The sequence below is a fragment of the Miniopterus schreibersii genome (assembly GCF_964146895.1).
Source record: "Miniopterus schreibersii genome assembly, chromosome: 15".
Taxonomy (NCBI): Eukaryota; Metazoa; Chordata; class Mammalia; order Chiroptera; family Miniopteridae; genus Miniopterus; species Miniopterus schreibersii.
This window is the reverse complement of record NC_138115.1, coordinates 6,495,519-6,514,942: the sequence shown is the minus strand read 5'-3', so window position 1 is coordinate 6,514,942 and position 19,424 is coordinate 6,495,519. Positions and strand designations below refer to the sequence as shown.

General features: G+C 53.1%; 1 protein-coding gene across 1 annotated transcript in view; it reads right to left on the bottom strand.

Moving 5' to 3' along the window:
• The window catches only part of LRIG1 (leucine rich repeats and immunoglobulin like domains 1), a 106,784-nt gene that overhangs the window by 14,808 nt on the left and 72,552 nt on the right, over positions 1–19,424 (bottom strand). The window contains exons 5-11 of the mRNA XM_081159999.1: positions 18,373–18,516; positions 16,759–16,902; positions 14,053–14,196; positions 11,298–11,441; positions 9,016–9,096; positions 3,138–3,209; positions 2,301–2,372 (exon numbers count right to left, since the gene is read on the bottom strand). Coding sequence (XP_081016125.1) covers positions 2,301–2,372; positions 3,138–3,209; positions 9,016–9,096; positions 11,298–11,441; positions 14,053–14,196; positions 16,759–16,902; positions 18,373–18,516 — 801 coding nt within the window. The remainder of the gene's footprint in view (positions 1–2,300; positions 2,373–3,137; positions 3,210–9,015; positions 9,097–11,297; positions 11,442–14,052; positions 14,197–16,758; positions 16,903–18,372; positions 18,517–19,424) is intronic.

Here is a 19,424-nt window from a genome sequence, read left to right as displayed (position 1 = left end):
ATCTGAACTCGGTGGGCTGGTGGATCTGTGCTCAGAGACGTCAGGGCTGCTCGCCGCCGAGTCTCTGTGGGGGCAGCGGCTCACGGTGCGAGGCCACGGCGAGGCTGCGCAGCGCCTGGGGGGCTTCCCCGGACGCGCTGTGTGCAGAGAGGAGACTGCCACCTGGACCTCTCCCTGTCAGGAGCTCCACAGCTCCCTGCAAGAGGGCATTTGGTGTGACTGCCCCTTTCTGTGTAGTCAGCAGGACAGCCTGTCTAGAGATGACCCTGGGCCTTCACCGTGAGATGCTCGCACTCAGTGGGGGACAGGGACAGATTCCATTTGAGACACAGGAACAGGTTGGGGAAAACAAATCTGGCATTTGTCCTTGATCAGAAACGTGTATGGAAAGGGTCGAGCCTTGTACCACACACTCAGTGTATCCGCTGGCCCAAGCCCGAGGATTGCCTTCTTCCTCCAGTGAAGCCCACCTCAGCAGGACCCAGACCTCAGAAGCCATGGGCATTCAGGGTGGAGAGAGCTTTCCTACGGAATGAGAACCAATGGGACAGACGGAGAGGAAAGGGAGCCAGACAGTGAGGACGCTGACCGCCGACTTCCCATCCACACACACAGGGCTGTAAGGACCAAGTCTGGGTGGAGAGACTGAACCAGGACATTGCCAGGGATCCCGAGGCTCTGCAGACTCCATTCCTACCGCACCAGCTAAAGGCGCAGCCTTGCCAGCGCCCTTGGCTGCCGCCAGCCACCCCGATGCTCTGCTGGCTTCCATGGTGCATGTCACGATTCCAGCTCAAAGTGTGTTTCTCATCATGGCTGTGGAAACTTACCCGGAGGATGACTCAGCGCACAGCACAACCTGCCTGACCCAACGGGCGAAGAAAAGAACCCAGTGGGACTAGCCGTGTCTCCCACCCGAAAGCCGGACCAGGGCCAGCCACAGCTGGGCACACGCAGTGACCGATGGGAACCCAGGCAGAGGGCCAAGGCCGGGCCCCAGGACTATGCAGACGCATGGGGGTGAGGACGGGTGTCCAGCACCTGGAAGGGTCCAGTTAATCCCAACTAGAAAACGGTCTCAGGAAACTGGAATTTTTAGGCCAAAAGGAAATCTTGTCTCTCTGTCCTTCCCTTTCTCTCAAAATGTCCCCTTCCCATTTAATCAGATATTTTTAACATTATATTCGAAAAGTTTCAGAAACAGAAAGGTTGAAAGAAACAGATTTTACAGTAAATGCCTGGCGACCTGTGCTCCATCACATGTCTGTCCATATATCCCCTCCTACAGACTCTGCACTCAGACTGTGACCCCCTAAACCAGAGCGTCCACTTGATGGACTGGAGCCTCACAGCAAAGCCAAGTCACGCCCAAGAGGACTGTCCCCAGGGGCCTGATCCTGCTGTGTTTCCAACTGCAGGACTGTACCCCTACTTCTCCACTCCCACCCCCACCCCCACCCTGCAGTCTAGGGCCCACCTGGAGTGGCCTCAGGAAAGAGGTCAGGGGGCAAAGATAGTCATCCTTCAGCATCGTGCTTTGAAGCCCTTGTGAAAACCAAAAGCCACACTTCAGGGCACGAACGTTATGGCCAGAACGTGCTGGCTGCAGATCAGGTTTATGTAGGAAGGAGAAAGGAGCTCAGACACCGAGACCAGTTCCTCTGCCAGACTAAGACACAGGTAAACTCTGCTAACCCTTGTCACCAAGGGCCTACGATGACAGTCTACAGAGGCGGCACCACCCTATGAACTCCAGGGGCCCTGGAAACAGACATGGCTATCCCATCTCACTTCCCATAGTCGCCTCTGCCCTGCCCACTACCCAAGTTCTTTACAGAAGCCCCTTGTGACACAGGCCTTCACTTAAGCAAACCCAAAGGATGATACTTGCCCCTGACCTAAGTAACGATGGCTGGACACCTAGAATCCACTCACATCACTCAGAGCAGCAGGTGGTCACCCAGAGCCTGGGCCCCTCTCTTCTGTACCATGGCCTCGCCTTGTCACTTACACATCATTTACGGTTGCTTCCTGCTACAACCAGACCTGCTTGTGAAGACAGAGACCCCATGGCACACAGAGCTGAAAATATCCAGAATGTGGCCCTTCGAGAAAAAGTGTGCTTACCCCTGATCCAGAATAAGCCCCCACAGGGAATTCTTTAGAAAGACAATTTAACTTACATACAAAAATAAGTGGTCACAACTATTACATAAGGTGAGGCACAATCCAAACAAGGTGTTTCTTACTCTGAAATTCTCTACGCATGTTAGGCAGGCCTTGGGACAGCAGATACTTACAGCTCTTTCAGATTCTTCATCTTCACAAAGGCGTCAAACTGGACAGACCTGATAGCATTCCCGGCAAGGTTCCTACAAAAGAGCCCTCGTTACTGATGCAAGGACACGGGGCACCCTCAGTCAGCCCATGTCTGAGCCAAGAGGCTCAGGGGTTTTCAGGACAGCCTCGTTTTGCAGCGAGCTGCAAGTACCAGCCAGACCCATGTCCTGCCCTGAGTTGACTGTAAGTGGCTGTCATTTCACAGATGTTGACACCAGCCCTTGGAATAACTCTGGAACAAAGCCAGCCTTAGGGGAGCACCGAAGCCAGGTTAAGGCCTGCCCAATAAGTCAACAGGCAAAGTTTTCCCAAAAGAAGTCAAACTGCACTCAAGGACAAAATAAATGAAGAACCAACTACTAGAGTCATCGCCTCAGAACAGCCCCACAAGGAGAGAACCTCCTGGGAAGCCCAGCCAGGGCTCAGCACAGTTAGGCGGCTCTAGTGGAGGTGCCAGGCTGGAGCCAGGACAAAGCGCCTTCAGGAAGTGGGAAGGAGACCATGGGCCCATGGAGGAGCCGGTGCAGGGGTGAGGCAGGGCAGGAAGAGGGGGGGGATTTACCCAAACACCAACTGCATTAACTAGGAGTTCGCAGACTGGCCCTATGTAGCGTAACTGTTCCTGGCATAGGCAAAATAAAGGCCAAAGTTGAAGCTGACTTATAATGAGAAGGAAACAGCTGGTGTTTCCAAATTGCCTGTTTCTCAGTTTACAAAGATGTGATTAAATTGCTAGCAGACTCCCCACAGCTGCATTTGGCAGCCTGGGGTCAGGGAAGGTCTGGAGAGATACTCACAGGTGCTCCAGGCTGTCCAGCCCCGAGAAGGCTCTCTTAGCCACGGACTTGATCTTGTTTCCAAACAGGGTTCTGCAGATTCCAAACATCCGGGAGGGGGGGGCAAAGGGGACAGACCAGGGAGGACCGGGAGAAAGAGAACACACAATTAGAGCAGTGCTATCTGATAAGTTTGTCCAGGGAGAGCAGGTGGAAATCTGACCTGCGCTGGGCTGACGGGTCTGGAGAACACAGCGCGCCCCCCCTTCTGAAATGAATACTTTTATCTTTATTAGAGTTTGACAGTGATGACAGGCTGGATTGCATCACCACCTTCCCTAAAAAGGCCCCTTGCGAGGTTCAGTGGAAGTCCCCTGGTCCAGCCCGGGCTCTTACCAAGGACCACCCAAGGGTGGGGACTGAGGTTCAGCCATGGCCTTGGAGGAGACAGGAAGCAGAGTCAGCGAAGGACATGGAAGTTCCAGAACCAAAGCTACTCCCACTTCTGCAAACTGCATTCTGGGAAAAAGCTTCCCAAAGGAGGCAGGAAGGGGCAGCAAAGTGGTTCATCGGGATGGTGCCTAGCTCTTCGCACCTGAGGTTTCACCACAGTGAGCTGGGACCCCACCTGCGAAAAGGCCCCCAGGGCCTGCAGCCACAGTGCTCTGGCCTCTGTAGCAAGAATCCAGGTTGTCAAGGATGCCAGTGGATCCAGGCTCAGTGAGTCTCAGATACACATGCTCTCAAAGGCCAGCCTCCTGCTGCCCACCGCCTGGGAGGGGCTCCTGCTGCCAGGCAATTCCCATCCCAACCTTAGCAGTAACTGCTGAGTTTTCTTAGGAACCAAAATCTGACACAGCCCCTCCCTGCCCTCTAAACACAAGGAAGAAAGGCTGGGTAGAGCAAAGGAAAGTTTGTTTCCTGATGGGAGAGGGGCAGCACCTAGAACATGAGGGACTTTGGGAATGAAAAGAGTCAAGGTTTCCGTTTCCCCTCATTACCAGGTACCCTGATGACAGCCCACCAAGGTCCCTCTACCACCTGTCAGCACAGGAAGCTGTCTGCCAGCGAGCACCAAAGGCAGTGCTGACAGGTGGCTACGTGGGCTCCTCAAACCTGAGCACGCCAGGGTAACCTCCAGGGCTTGTTAGCAACGGGGCTGCTGGGAGTCAACTCCTGGAAATCCCAGACCTGACAACCTGGGAGGACGATCCTAGGCGGCAGGCAGCAGGTTAGGGCAGAAAGCCTGCGGAGAAAGCAGGCTGGTCCAGCCCATCATGCAGGGGGAGTGGTCTTCATCCAGGCTCCAGAGAATCAAGAGAAAGATCTCAACTAGGCCAGCCCCACCAGCCCCACCTTCAGACCTACGTTAAGCTTGGGACCCACAAGAAAAAACAGCAAACGCCAGACCTCCATGAAAGGACAAAGGAAGAAAAACACAGCCTTGAAGAAATCCAAAGACTGCAGGGCAGCCCCTTTGGACTCAGCTTCAACCTCAAAGGGCCCTGGGGTGGGCCTTGGCAGACGCCAGGATGTTGCCTTCAGGAGACGGGATGCACGTGGACTGAGCCAGGCAGTGCCCATAGCACCAGGAGCACAGAGGAGCCGCCTCAGCCTGCTCCCTGGGCACGTGAGCCCCCGGATCCCCTTCTGAGGGGCTGCCCAATGCCCCCGTCATCAGGAACAAACTCTCCTTGGGCCTCTATTTAAGCTGCCCCACTGACAACTGAGTTCAGGCTTCAGACAAAGCCAGCTCTGTTTCCTGCCGCCAGAGGTGAAGGGGGGCACAGAGGCCAAAGACCCCTTTGCCTCCTCTTTCTCTTGGAGGCAGTCAGCATGGATGTGAAAACAACCCCATCCTGAAAGACTTTCCACAACCTCCTACAATCCACAGCCTTTATTTTAGAACAAATAAACCAAGCACACAGATCCCAATGGCCAGCTAACTAGCCTCCCCCCCACCCCAGTCAGGCAGTAAAGGCCCTCTAGGCACTAAACCCCAGGCTCGGCTGCACTGTGACCTCGCCCCGCCTCGTCCCCCCTCGCCTCACTCAGCTCCAGCCCAGACGCTGCGCACTCAAGGTCCCAGTAAATGTTTGAACTGTAGTGAAATCTCCCGTAAACTAGATCCAGGAAAAAGCTGTGCTTTATTTCATCCATTAAATATTAGTCACACTGACCTCTTTTACAATAAGGGCAAGCTGTTATTTCTAATAGTGACAATAGCAATAAAACAAATTCTCAATGATGCAGGCACTAATCACCCTGCTGGTGGGTGAAAACAGGCCCTACATTCTCAGCAAACACCGGGGGTGGGGGCTGGGCTCGGCTAGCAGACGGTGACAGCTCTGCCACAGCCTGCTGCGGAGGAAGAGCTGGACGGCAGGCCAGGAGGATGTCCATGCCCCGTCCTATGTGGTTGTGGGCACTAGACTTGGCTCCACCTGATCCAAGGCTCCTAGAGAAGGGACATCTGGCCAGATCTCCCTGTACCACTGACTCAGGGCAGAGAGTCATCCTAGGAAGTCACCCATGAAATCCTCTCATGCATCTTCTGGCCAACCTAAGGGTCCCAGAGGTATTTTTTTTTTTTTTTTTAAATCAATGGAAGATATTTTTTTCATTGCTTTTCAGAGAGTGGAAGAGACAGAGAAGGGGGAAGAGAGAGAGAGGGAGGGAGGGAGGGAGGGACGGACGAATGTGAGAAAGACACACTGATTGGTTGTCTCCCACATGCGCCCCAACTGGGGTCGGGGATGAAGCCTGCAACCGAGGTACATGCCCTTGGCTGAAATCGAAGCCAGGGCCCTTCAGTCCGAGGGCTGCCACTCTAACCACTGAACCACGCCAGCCAGGGCAGTCTCTGGGCTCTTACTAAAGCAATCCTGACCCTGGGGAAAGTGCTGAGGTGGTGCCTGTATTGACTGGGAGCGGCTCCTCCTGCACCCGTCCACCACGGCTACCACTCTGTGACGACCGAGGGCCATCTCCCCGCCGCAACGCAGGGACAGCACCTACCTGCCCACTCCACACTGAAGGAATCAGGAGGCTTGGCTCCATAATCCAATGTAGCATATCGTCCCCCAAAACTCCCCTTCATACATGCCACCCGTGTACTTTCTGAGGAGTGGCACGGAGAGCGCCGGAGCCGTGGGCCGGCACCCGCATCGTCCACCGCGCACAGGCGGCTGAAGGCTCCACTGGGGCCCTTGTCTGTGCTCCAAAAAGTCCCCACCCTCCTCCATCCTAGGACACTGAGGCCCCAGGAGGCTCCACAAACATTCACAAAGGGGGCCGTGGGGCTGGCAAGTATAATAATTGCAGGCAAACAAGGGAGAAGGAACTCTAGGAACATCCTCCCCTCGGCAGGGGCCCCAGTCCAAAGAACTCTGGCTATGCAGCAGCTGCAGACAGCAGGGGCAGGGCCACATCACCTAAGCACAGGAATGGAAGCGTTTAGGGCTCTGCTGCTCACTGCTCCTTTCTTGGGAAGCACTTTAATCTGAGCCTGGCCTCTGCGTGTAGGAAGGACCCCAGGTCCTCGAGTAACTGAGTGAAGGCCACACAGTTCTCCCTCCCTGTGCTGAGGAAGACCCCTGAACACCATCCTCAGGTGCTTCAGTGGTGAACCCAGGCCAGGTCCAAAGGACTCGACACTGACCGCAGCCCACATGGGACAGAACCCTCTGGGCCACACGCTCCCCACTTCTAATAGGCCCCAACAGGCTGTCACCAGGGCACTCAGATGGGGCAATGTGATGTGGCGGCCACGTCTCCCAGCCACAGCACGCCACAGCACTCCCAGGCAGTGCTACGAGGAGGCTGGGTGGGGAAGAGATCAAAGCACGCCTTCCTTCCCCCTCCCTCCCTCCAACAATGTTTACCAAACCTTCCATTCGCCATGAACAGTGGCTTTTAACCAGAGCTGTGCACCAGGTCACAGGACAGCACCTACTTTCCTTTCTGTTTAACGTGGGAGATTTTACACCTTCACAGACAGAGAGCCACGTGTCCCACAGGCCCCATACAGCGGAACCCCACCCCAACTAGGCCAGTCTTATTTCCTCTCTGCCTCTGCCTGCTTCCTACTCCCTAGCCCCGCCAGACGACCGGGAATCCAAAACGGAGGCATCACCTTTTTTTTTTTTTTTTAAATCCAAGAAGAGGATTCTGCTGCTGTTTTTGGCAATATAATCACAATACCATCCCATGTAAGTAACTGACTGCATATATTTAATTACATGGAGAAATTACTGTTATTGTCCCAATTTCCCCCAATTACATGCCTCTCTCTGGTTTTTTTGAAGCAGGTATAAAGCCTCCAGCCCCAAGGTTTTGATGAGTGGGGCTGGGTGGGGGAGGCTGGAGACACTGTGTCTTAACAAGTTCCTGAGTCTCAAAGGCAGCTCAGTGTAGAACCCACTGCTTTGGGGAGCCCTCATCAAAAAGCATAGTGCAAGTGAGGAACACGGGCTCGTGCTAACTCCCTGGGACTTTAGATAGAACTGTGGGGCCTAGTCCAGCAGGAGGAAGTATAAAAACACTGGGAAGCAACAGCAGGAAATCAGGAAGGTTTACACAGAGCCAGGGCCTGGGAGCACCAGCCACACCTTGAGGGCAAGAAAAGCCTCCTGGAAGCCATGACACCAACAACAGCTTCAGGTTACCGGAGGAACATGCCCTGCAAAGGACCCAATGGCACCACCCACTGTCCCCTCCCTTACCTGAGGCCTGCCCAGGTGTTCTCAGCCCAGCTGCCAAATTCCCAGCTCGAACCTCTGCCCCACCCCATGCTGTCTTGGGTAAAGGGGCCCGGAGGTGAGGAGGAGGAGGGAGCATTTTTTGGGAAGCAAAAGAAGCCTGGAGGGCATTTTCGACACGCTGTCAGGATACAGGGCATTCAAGAAGAGACAGTCTTCAGAGAGCCCAAAAGCTGCTCCTTACTTGGAACTCTGAGTCCAGAGGTATGAAAAGCCCACTTTTCAAAACAAATCAGAAACACTAACTGCAAACTCCTCCCACAGGCTTTCCCAGAGCCCCCACTGCTGCTTACAAATGTTTACTTCACCCTCTACCCACTCGCTGTCAGGGACAAGGAGCGGCGACTGTCTTCCCTGGTCTGTCCTCCGCCAGACCCTCCCTCGGACAGACTGAGGGACGGTGCTAAGGGCTCCATCCCCACTCCTGCATGCTGCCTGAGCAGCACCTGAGACAGTGCTGGCGAGATGCAGAGAAAAGTGGGAGAGGGAGAGACGACCCAGGCTCCGGGGCCACGCAGGCAAATCCTGACCCTGCCACCTACCAGTTGTGTGGTCTTGGGCAAAATTCCTTCAGTTCTGTTTCCTCAACTATGAAAAGGCTGCATTAACAGCCTGCCCTCACGACACTGTTAGATATAACACACACGTGCCTCACAGAACTGGCAAATCCCAGGAACTCAGAACAAAACACCAGACACCTTGAATGAAAAACAGCTACTACGTTACCCTTGCTATATGATTGCTTCTGTTTAAAATTATGATCGACAACAAAAATAATGATCGAAGACTCAAAATCTTCGAGACATTTCACACAATTTCTAGAAACTGAGCAAGAGGGCAAGACTCCTTTGTGCAAAGAACAACAAAAAACTTGGCTGTTTTCACATCAGCTATAAAATCAGTGGGAAAGAAGCTCTGACAGACACCAGGTCTAAAGAAACAAATACATAGGGCAGTCATGAGACCACCGGCCAGAGAGAAGCTGGTAGTATGTCTCCCGCTCTTACTCAGGCTTTTCTTCCCAAACAAGAGATAAATGCCAGCCTGTTCTCCTCTGGCTGGGCCCAGAACAAAGGAGCATGAGGGAGCCAAGAACTGTCTTCACACAGAGATCCCAGAACTTCAAATGCAATACTCACAGCTTACTGAGGCCGTCGAGCCCTGTGAAAGCACCACTGGTGTCTTCTATTGTGCCTGAAATCTCGTTATGGTCCAGATCCCTGGGGAGAAGACAGAAAGGCAGCTCACCACCCTGTCCTCAGCTCATTCTTCAACAAGTGGGAGGATAGACAGTCACCCAAATGCCACCATGAAGCTGAAAGGTGCCCACCTGCGACACAGTCAAGAGAAGCCAGGCTGCTTGAGCCACGGGGAGCCCAGGTTTGCACCCCTTGTGGGGCGGCCTGGCTTCCTCAGCCTCCCCACAGATGGGACACACACCTGAGCAAGCAGCTCCCCACCTCATCTGCTGCTCCCCAGTTGGCTGAGGCGAAGGCCCAGGGAGAGGAGGGTGTGCAGACGGCACACGGAAGCCAGTTTGTGTTCTACCCAAAGAGCAGACATCTGGCCGCTGGCATGAGAATCAGCCCGAAAGGTGACGTAAGGTTCCCACCTGCTCTCACACCAACCTGAGCCCCCTTTCCTTTCATCTTAATTCTTACCCAGGAACAGGCTTATTGATTTTGAGAGAGAGGAGAAGGGAGAGAGAAAGAGAGAGAGAGACATCGATGTGAGAGAGAACATGGATTGGCTGTATTCCGTATGTGCCCCGACTGGGGATCGAACCCACAATCTTTCGGTGTATAGGACGATGCTCCACCAACTGAGCAACCTGGCCAGGGCAGGCAAAGCCCCTTCCTGGATCTGACTAAAGGGCACACAGAGGAAAGGGATCGCAATGAAAGAGACCCAGGCACAGGGCCCTTGAGGGGCACCTCCATGCTGGCAAGAGTGGGTTCTAGCCCAGAGCCCCCATCTTCTCACAGGGCCTGCACAGGCCCTGACTCTGAGCCAGGAATGACATCTGGGTGCTGAGTCAGACTTGTGATCCATTTGCCAGGAAGAGGGGATGAGGCCAACATCTCAGCCCGGCTCCCCCAACAATGCAAATCATAAGGCCATGATTCCTCTTGTTCCTCTGGCTCCCAAAGGCAGGTCATAGCGCCAGGCGAGAAGGCCCACCTGGCGACCGGCCTCCATCTGCCACAGAGCTGGCTCTCCAACTCTCCACCAGGTTGTCAGTACCTCCCCCCTCCTCTGGCAAGCTCCTGTCGACATGGGCCAGGCCCAGAAAGGAGGCTGCCTTGGCACCCAGAGCCTTCAGAAGGATCCGACGGCGCCAGTAGGGGGGAACTCTGACCACAAAGTGAAAAGCTTGCTCTGACCTTTATTTTACAGCAGGAAGCTCAAAGAGGCAAGACTGTGGCTAGAAGGGGTCTCTCTCAGTGGGTCCCCCTATTATCTACATGCTGAGAACTGGGGCCCCGGCAGGGGCTGCACTTTGTATGCTTGTCTCCAGATCCCAGCCCTAGCTGCCAAAGCTTTGCTCAGCCTGAATGTCCCAGCCTCGTTATTCAAGCTTCGCAGGCTGGAAGGCTGACCTTAGTTTGAATAGCCTGGCGACCAGCTCTTTCACACTCCCCAACAACGGCTCAGCATTGCAGGTCCCCTCCCTCACCAGGTGCAAGTGCCAAGGCCTTCCTCCCTCTGACATGGGAACAGGCTCCCTCTCTGCAGTGAGGCCCTGCTGGAAGGAGGCCTCAGAACCCACCACCACCATGGAAACCACACCCCCTCCTTGAGGACTCTATGCCAACAATTGCCTGAAAGTTCTCTGAAGCCAACAACTGAAAAGTTTTAAGTCCCAGAAAAGCATCCCGTGGCAACTTCTGGCAACTCCACCTAGTTAGAAGCTTAGAGGGAAATGACATTATCACCTCCATTTAGTTAAATGACCCCTCCTGAGGCTCCAGGAAAAACACAGGACCCCCTAATTCCCTCTCTTGAAAACGGGCCTCCTGGACACAGGGTCCCCATGAGATGAGCCTCAGCATTCCCTTGGCCCAGACAGAGAGCATACAGGACTTAAAGATGGGAGTGGCAGAGGAAAGACTCAGATGCAGGGGAGGAACCTCAGTGCCCCGCATCCCACATGCGACATGGGAATCAGAGCTCATCAGCCACAGTGTTTCTGAGCCAACATCACTCGACAGGCACCACCCAGGGGGACTAAAGGGCACTTTTCTGCTCAGCTGGGTGTTTTTCAGTTGATTATGAGAAAGTGTGAGACTGCACGCGTAACAGATCAGTTCTGGATCCAATCCTGACTGGCAGCCAGGGGAAAGGGAACTCAGCTGCCTGGCTTATGCAGCCCTCCCAGTGGGAACCCCTCATCCCACCCACCCCACAGTGAGGGACGCACAAGACGCGCAGGTTTCTGAGTCCCTTGAAGGCGCCCTCTGCAATGTGGCTGATGGAGTTGTGGCTGAGGCGCAGGATGCTCAAGCTGCTGAGGTCAGCCAGGCTCTCCTCGTCCAGCCGGGTGAGGTTGTTGAAGGACAGAATCCTGAGGAAGGAAAAGAGAATGCATGTCACTACCAGGGTGCTTGGGGCTGCCCTCTCCTCTCCCAAACATCAGGCCACGGCAGCCAGGTCTCAGTGGGCAGGAACGCACACACAAGAATCCCGAGGGCAGAGTGGCCAGGCAGTTGGAAACCCATCAGGGCCTGACACTCAGACAGCTAGATTCCTGGGATGTTCGTGGAGGTCACGGAGACCAGAAGTATGGTACGTTGAGGACTACATAAAGGTCATGCAATTCAAGAACGCTCAAGGCTCCCCCCCTCATGTTGGTGTCCATGGCCATCCTGATCCAGACTAGGAAAGACTTTTCTCAGCAGGGGCCTGAGACTCCAGCTCAGACAAGGGCCCCAGTGCGCTCGCAGGGAGCAGGGGGCCTGGTCAGGCTCTCTACGTTGGCCAGCAGAGGGCACCACTGGCCACCACCTGGACCAAGCCCTCCTCACAAAACTTCCTCCTTACCTGGGCACCACCCTGGAGCACCAGTCTCCTGTCCAGACCTCTAGGGTGACCGCCCCCCTCCACTGTAAGCAGGACACCTTCCCTCAGTGCCAGAATCAAACTGTCCTTCCTCTTAGCACACTTCCTGCCCCTCACACAGCCCTGCCTCGGTTGGTTACTTAGCATGTTAAGTCATCAATCATTGAAAAATGGGAAATTTGGTCTGGGGCAGAAATATGGAAAATAAATTCAGAGAAGATTAATGAGTTCTTAAAGGCAGCAGGGAGTAACATTCTTTCCCTCCTGCAGAAGTAAGTCACGGTGTCTGTCAATCACAAAGACCTGGCAGATCAAAACTACATCCTCACGTGCGGTTAAAGAACTCAGCTTAAAGGAAGGGTGGGAACAGGCTGGAAAGCAGTCCCAAACTTGGCTCTGAGGTTACCTGGCTGCTGGGCAAACTGCTCAGCTGGTGAGGGCACTGCTGCCTCCTCCCCCCTCCCAAGGGCCAAGACGACAGCCTCACGCTATCCACAGCCTTTCACTACCGCTCAGCCCAGGGCTAGTGCCCCTCCAGCAATGCAGAGGCTGCCCTTCACCTTAGCAGTTGGGCTGGCTCAAGTCTGGGGGACTTAGAAGACCCCTCCTGCTTCCCTGGCTCTCAGATCTGAGTGACAGGAGGCCGTGGGTCCTGAAGTTCCAAAGTGGGGTCACAGCCTGAGCAAGGAGCCTGGCAGGAGCCACCTAGCAACACGTGAGAAGACTGCAGCGGCACTGCCGTGAAGGGTCAGAAGGGTCAGACACAAACCCAGAGCGTTACCACTTGCGCACACTCACAGATTCCAAGGAAAGGGAAGGGAAAGGGAAGAGGCAGGAGTGATTTCTGCTTCAGGGAATGATGGATTCACTGCGACACAAACTCTAGGTCAGTGCAGGAATCGGGGGAGGGGGGCGATGTGAAAGCAGAGAAGAAAATGCTAGCTGCGGGCTCCGCAGCACATTTCAACATCCCCCAAGTTTGCCCAGTGAGGCCAAGGGGAGACCAGACATACAGGGCATGGCACGCACAACATCATTCGCTTCAGCGCGTGGATCTTTCCTTGCAGTCTAGAAAAAAAGAAAACCCACCCAAACTCTTTTTAAAAAAGTAAAGGAACGTACTGGACTAAACGAGAATTGAGAAACTTCAACATATTAAACTGAAGTAACAAACACAATGAGAATCCACTTATTTCCTCCAAAACAACTGACCATTGAGACGTGGGACAGAAACAGAGAGACATGGGCACGTGCACCCGGCCCCTGCCAAGGCTCTTTCATCACCCGTTACCAGGCGTGCGACTGCCACCAGCCATCCCCAGAAAAGGGCTGTCACTGCTGGTCTCAGGAACCTTGGACACCAGCTCGGGCCTGTCTGGGAGTTCCCAAAGGGATGAGGGCTGCCTGTCTAAGTAAAGTGTGATCACAGTCACATCAGCCCAGGGGCCTCACTCCCAGGCCAGGAGACACTGGTGGGAAGGGGAAGGGGAAGGGGAAGGGGAAGGGGAAGGGGAAGGGGAAGGGGAAGGGGAAGGGGAAGGGGAAGGGGAAGGGGAAGGGGAAGGGGAAGGGGAAGGGGAAGGGGAAGGGGAAGGGGAAGGGGAAGGGGAAGGGGCTGGTGTGGGCAGCCTAAGGTCAGGAAGGCAGAACTGCGAGGGCATGTCAATCTCCCACTGTCTGCGTGTCACCGTCTCTCAGGTCCACTGCCCTTTCTGTGTCTGAGCCCAAATAACCCCTTCACTAAGAAGTCCATGTTACCTGTAGCTATTAATGTGCAACAGCTCTCAAAACAGCTGCCAAGAGAACACCCTGTAGGCTACCCTTTGAAAGCAGGGCACTCTACCCCAGGACTTCCTCCAGGTCCAAGAAGGCCCTGGGGCTACCCCTAGGGCACATAGAAAGGGGATCAGGAAGGGGTCAAGCTCAAATCCCTGAGGTCTTCTGGGCCTCTGGGTCCTGCTTGGGGCCTGGGGCCTGCCTCTGAGCCTTGCCCAGGGGAGCCCTCCCCAGTCCACCGTACTGGGGGGATACACCAGGCCTCGAGCTTCCTTGGCTCTGGAGGAGTCCCCTCCAAGCAGTGTCACCAAATGGCACAGAGCAAAGCGGACAACACTCACAGCTCGTGCAGCTTCTGGCAGAAGCTCCAGCCATCACGGTGGATTCGGGAGATAGAGTTGTTGCTGAGATAGAGCTGCTGCAGGGCTGTGAGGCCATAGAGTGAGCCGCTGTTCACTTCCACCAGGCTGTTGTACTCCAGGTGCCTGTAATGACAGCCACACGCAGGATGAAGGCGACAGGTCCCCGGGTCATCCACTCACTGCACAGGCAGCAATGGGGCTGGCACCAAGGATTAAACACCAAAGATCCACTGGTCAGCACCAAGGGTGGGGTGTGTGTGTGTGTGTGTGTGTGTGTGTGTGTAGGTAGGTAGGTAGGTAGGTAGGTAGGTAGGTCGGTCAAGACAGGCAAACCAAAACAGATGGTGGTGAGTGTCCAGGCCAACTCAGAGTTCAGAGGGGAAAGGGAAGCTACCCTAGTTCAGCACAGGTGAGCCACACACATGAATGGACAGATGAGTGGCAAGCAGAGGGGAGCCCATGAGAGAAAAGGAGAGCAGGAAGCAGCTTTTATCATCCCCAACTTACAGGTGAGGAAACGGGGTTGAGCGAAGCTAGGGAACTCTTCTAAGATTCCACAGACTGGCAAGAAATGAGGGGCCAGAATCCAAACCCAGGGTTGACTGACTACTTCTGGGCTCTGGACAGTGTGCCAAGAGATAAGGCTTTAGCTCTGGGGTCATACTACTTGGATTTAAATCCCAGTTGTGCTACTGTGTCGGCTGCATGAACCTGAACATTAGAAAATGTAGGTATCCAAGAGTATTAACTGCATAGGGCTGTTATGAGAAGGAAATAAGAAAACACACATCACGCCCGGCTGGGTGTGGCTCAGCGGTTGAGCGTCGACCTAGGATCCAGGCGATCGGGGTTAGATTCCCAGTCGGGGCACATGCCCGGGTTGCAGGCTGCAGCCGATCAATGACTCTCTCATCATTGATGTTTCTCTCTCTCTCTCCCTCTCCTTTCCTCTCTCCGAAATCAATAAAGATAAATTTTAAAAAAAAGAAAAAGAAAAAAAAGAAAATACACATCAGAATCTCAGCACAGCGCTGAGAATGTCAGCTCCCACCAGTGAATTAAGTAAGGACATTGCTACCCAGCCTCTTGACCCATACACCTGGCCAAGATGGCTCTGACCTCGGGAATGGACGGTATTCACTCAAATGTTGCCCATGCTCCGTGTTACGAGGACTTTGGGAGGCCCCATTATGCTGTTACCCACCTCACTTGCTGCTGCTGCACAAAAAGTAAGCACTAAATTTATAACTAACCTCTAAGGCAACTGATCGCCCCCAATTTATATTAATTTGTTCAACATAAAAACCATATGGTATGTGCTAACCGCATTTTCTTCTACAAATTCTCTTTTCATCTCAGCCTACCCAGCGCACAATCACTTAGATTTCAAAGTCTAAAATGACAGTTTTAAGATGTCAAGTAAAAGTGTTCCTAAGTATGTAAAAACAGAGGTACAGCCTGTCAAAGGGGGACATCGAAGAGGGAGAAAAAAACAACAGTGCTAATGCCCTCACTCCTCAGTGTGCGCGTGCATGCGTGAGTGTGTGCGCACATATGTGAGTGCACGTGTGTGTGTGAATATGCATGTGTGTATAAGTGTATATGTATATGTGTGTGTGAGTATGCATGTGTGTACGTGTGTGAGTGTATGCGTGTGTGTGTGGGTTTGTGTGTAAGAATATGTGTGTGTATGTTTGTGTGTGAGTGTAAAAGGAGTGGTCATCGAGAGACAGCACAGAGAGCTGATGGAACAGGAACCAGAATTGTTTTTTGTTTCAGTTGCAACGATAACTAGTAAAAGACATAAGCGCAGTGACATCATGTGTAGAGACTGGAAGGGAGTGGGAGGGTGTCCCGAACAAGTTAAACCATGGACCATGAAGCAGGCTACCTCAAGTTGATGAATCAAGATAGAGGTATAAGTGTATTGACTTGGAAGTAACCACCAGCAAAACTACAAACAGGAAAACACAAGTAGAGAAATAAGAAGTGACTGCTTCTGGGAGCACAAGTCAGGGAAGGGATTGGAGGGCAGGTGACCACTGCTTTTCTTCACAGTCTGAGTACATGTGCACAACTATGAGAGAGGTTACTTCTGGTTAACAATAAACAAAGTTAAATGTTTGAAAACAGAAGATGAGCAGCTGCGTTCTCTGCCCTTCTCAGCACATTTGTGTTTGCGTTACTCTGGAGGACAGGCGAGCTCTGCTATGTGCAATCTGCTCCCCGGATAAGGGGACAGCTGAACCAATGCCCTGATTTGCTCACTGAGCACAATAAATTTCCCAGGATGAACTGTACATTTTTGGTCCACCTGCACATCAAGAATGCAAAACCAAAACAGGATAGAGGAAAGTTCCTGTAGGGTGTGGGATGGGGGAGAAGGCGTGGAAGGGGGGCCCGCTCCACAATCCACAAAAGGTGGGCAGTAGCCCCAGAAAAATGGCTCCCTCTTCTGTCTTCGCTAACCAACTTACCCCACCGAATCCACTAAAACTGCCCCCAAGAGATTTTCTTAACCTTTGAGGAAAACACCCTTATCTGGCAAAGTCCCCAAAGACACTGAGTTAGGCCCAACTGAAGTCCTAAAGGACCCTTGGGGCACAGATGGCTGGAAGAACACGGACAAGCGACGCGAACAGACCACACACAAGTCCCTGGAGTAGAACCCAGCCCAGCACTCACAGCTCATGCATCTTGGACAGCCCCCAGAAGGCCCCATCCGTCAGCTTGCTAATGTTGTTTCGATGAAGCCTCAGCACCTCCAAACTGTCAAGCCCCTGGAACGTCAGGCCCTCGATCAGCCGGATCCGATTCCGATTGAGGTCCCTAAAGAGATAAAGCCAGTGGGCTCAGAGCATCCTGCATGCACACCTGACCTACAACCATTCCCACGCAGTCCCTGCTCGGTTTCCAAGGCCACAGGAAAAATCCAGGTGAGGAGATCCCAGTGGAGCTGGAGGGCAAGGGGAGCCCATCAGGCAGGCACCAGCACTGACTGGCCATGGCTGAGGAACAAAAGAGGAGGTGAGAGGAGGCGAACACTCCCAAGGAGTGAACGAGCCCATTTCCTCCTGGGATAGCCACGACTCTGCAGTGAGGAGGCGGGTGTGACTCAGGATGTGAACGTCTAAGGTGAGCTGTCTTCAGCTCAGCAACAGAAATCCACACCAGACGCCTCAACCCAGGACAATCTAACCACTGACTATCAAATGGCAATGACACCTTCCACTCGAGGCCTCAGAGCATCTCTACTAATGGAGAGAAATCACTGCCCATGGGGAGCAGGGGACCAGACACATCATGGAGCACACACACTGCCTCTAGCCCATGTGATAAAACCTCAGTTAACCAAAAGATTTCAGGAAATGGGTGGGCTGGATCCATCAGCGACATGGGGGAAGGGATGCGGTACACAGGGCTCATCACAAGCCCTTGGTTTTCCCCAAATGCTTCTGCAGTGCCTCACGGCCCTGTCTCACACAACCCTCCTGAGCAAGAAAGAGGAGCTGGGATGCAGGGAGCAGAGCCAGTCCCCCTGAGCACTGCATGTGTGAAACACAGGTGGGGAGGGTGCCAAGAACATCCCATCCTGCTGCCACACCTGGCCCTGGACAACTGTTTTGTTCTGTTTAAACGAAATCCCAATAGTGGCTTATTTTCCTGAGATATACTCTTCTGCAAAGAGGATACATGGAAAAAAAAAAAAAAAAGAAATATTCCACCAGGTTTTGGAAATGGAGGTTTCTTAACTCCAAACCCTGTACCATTCCCAGAGAGTACTTGGCCTTGACCATCAAAAAACTAAACAAAGAAATCCTTTCTTGAAAAACAAAAAAAAATCAACAAATTTGTAAGACTTTGGAGATTAAGACGATGGCCCATCTCTCACTACTCCCTTTGGCTGCACTAACTTCCTCTCAAAATGGTCAAGACGCATTAGACACACAATGTCCATGGCATAGATTTTAAGAAACCTCTAAGATCAATAAGGAACCCAACCCACATAGCCGAAGCCTTAGCCAGGGTCAGCTAACTAGCAGGACTCATTTCACTCTAGAAAATGCCATCAAGGTCAAGCACGTACACCCTCAGTGGATCTTCTCAGAAACCAGAGGCAACCTGCAGGCCCCAGATCCAGCTTCGACAATGCTTTGATCAGGTGTTGCTACAGGGTCAGGTAATGATGGTCCATGTAGGGCTTGACCAAGGAGCAAGGAAGGAACTGAGGGGTCCTTGGGGAAAAGTGGCCTCCATAAAGTTTGGTCACTTAATTAGCATGCAGGCTTCTACACTCACAGTTGTGTCAACCTCGGTAACTTGAATGCTTTCACAGGAAGTTGGGTGATCCTGTTCTTGCTCAGGCGAAGAGTTAGCAGTGACCGTGACAGGCCATCAAATGCTCCAGACTCCAGGGTGCCGATCCGGTTGCTTGCCAGGTTGCTGGAATGATCCGGGAGAGAAAATATAGTGGTCAGTAGGAGGCCTGTCTCATTCTGTTATAGACACCAGACCCGGCCAACTTGGGAAAATCAGCCAAACACACCCAGAGACAAAGATTTCTACGAGGCATTTGTTGTCCTAGCCTGCAAAATACCTCTTCACCCCTGGATGGGAGAGCCAGGTAGATGCAGGAGTCAGGCTGGATGGAGCCCTGTTCCAGCCCACAGCACACTTTGCTGTGGCCAGCGAGCGACCCCAGGATAGTGACAGAGGAAATCAGTACCTCCACCCCTGGCCATCCCCACACACCAGCCTGCTGGGTGATGCCACCTCCAGAGCCACCTGCAGGATTCCTTCTCAGCACCCATGACCCAAGGGTTAGGGTTCAAGGTTGGTGAGAAAAGCTCTAAGAAGCTGGAAGTCAACTGAAAGGGAAGGTCAGAGTGGATGTCATGATTTGGGGACAGCATTTAATTTTGCAGTGGGTCTCATTGTACAGCTTATGTAATAAATGTGCATAAATCAATTCATTGTAGTAATTTTAAATGTGTCAAAGAAACACTCCAGTTAGAAAACAGGCAGGACTTCAATGGCCCCCCACTGACAGGAGTATGCACGTAGGGCACCTCCCTGCAAACCCACTGCAGCCATCTGTGGGCTCCCCTGTGCTCAGATGACACCTGTAATAAAAGAGAGGAGAAAAGACAGAAAAGGGAGGAACACCGATATTCCTATGAGACATCACCAATACCTCTCCTACTCCCCAAACAAATGCTGATTTTGGTGGCTTAAGCAGAATGGAGAAAGACTAGAGAGAATTTTCTACAAGAGCAGGGCAGGGAATCAGGCATTGTTCATTTCTGTCAGGCAGCAGCCAGGACAGGGCACATGAGGATTCTTTGCAAACG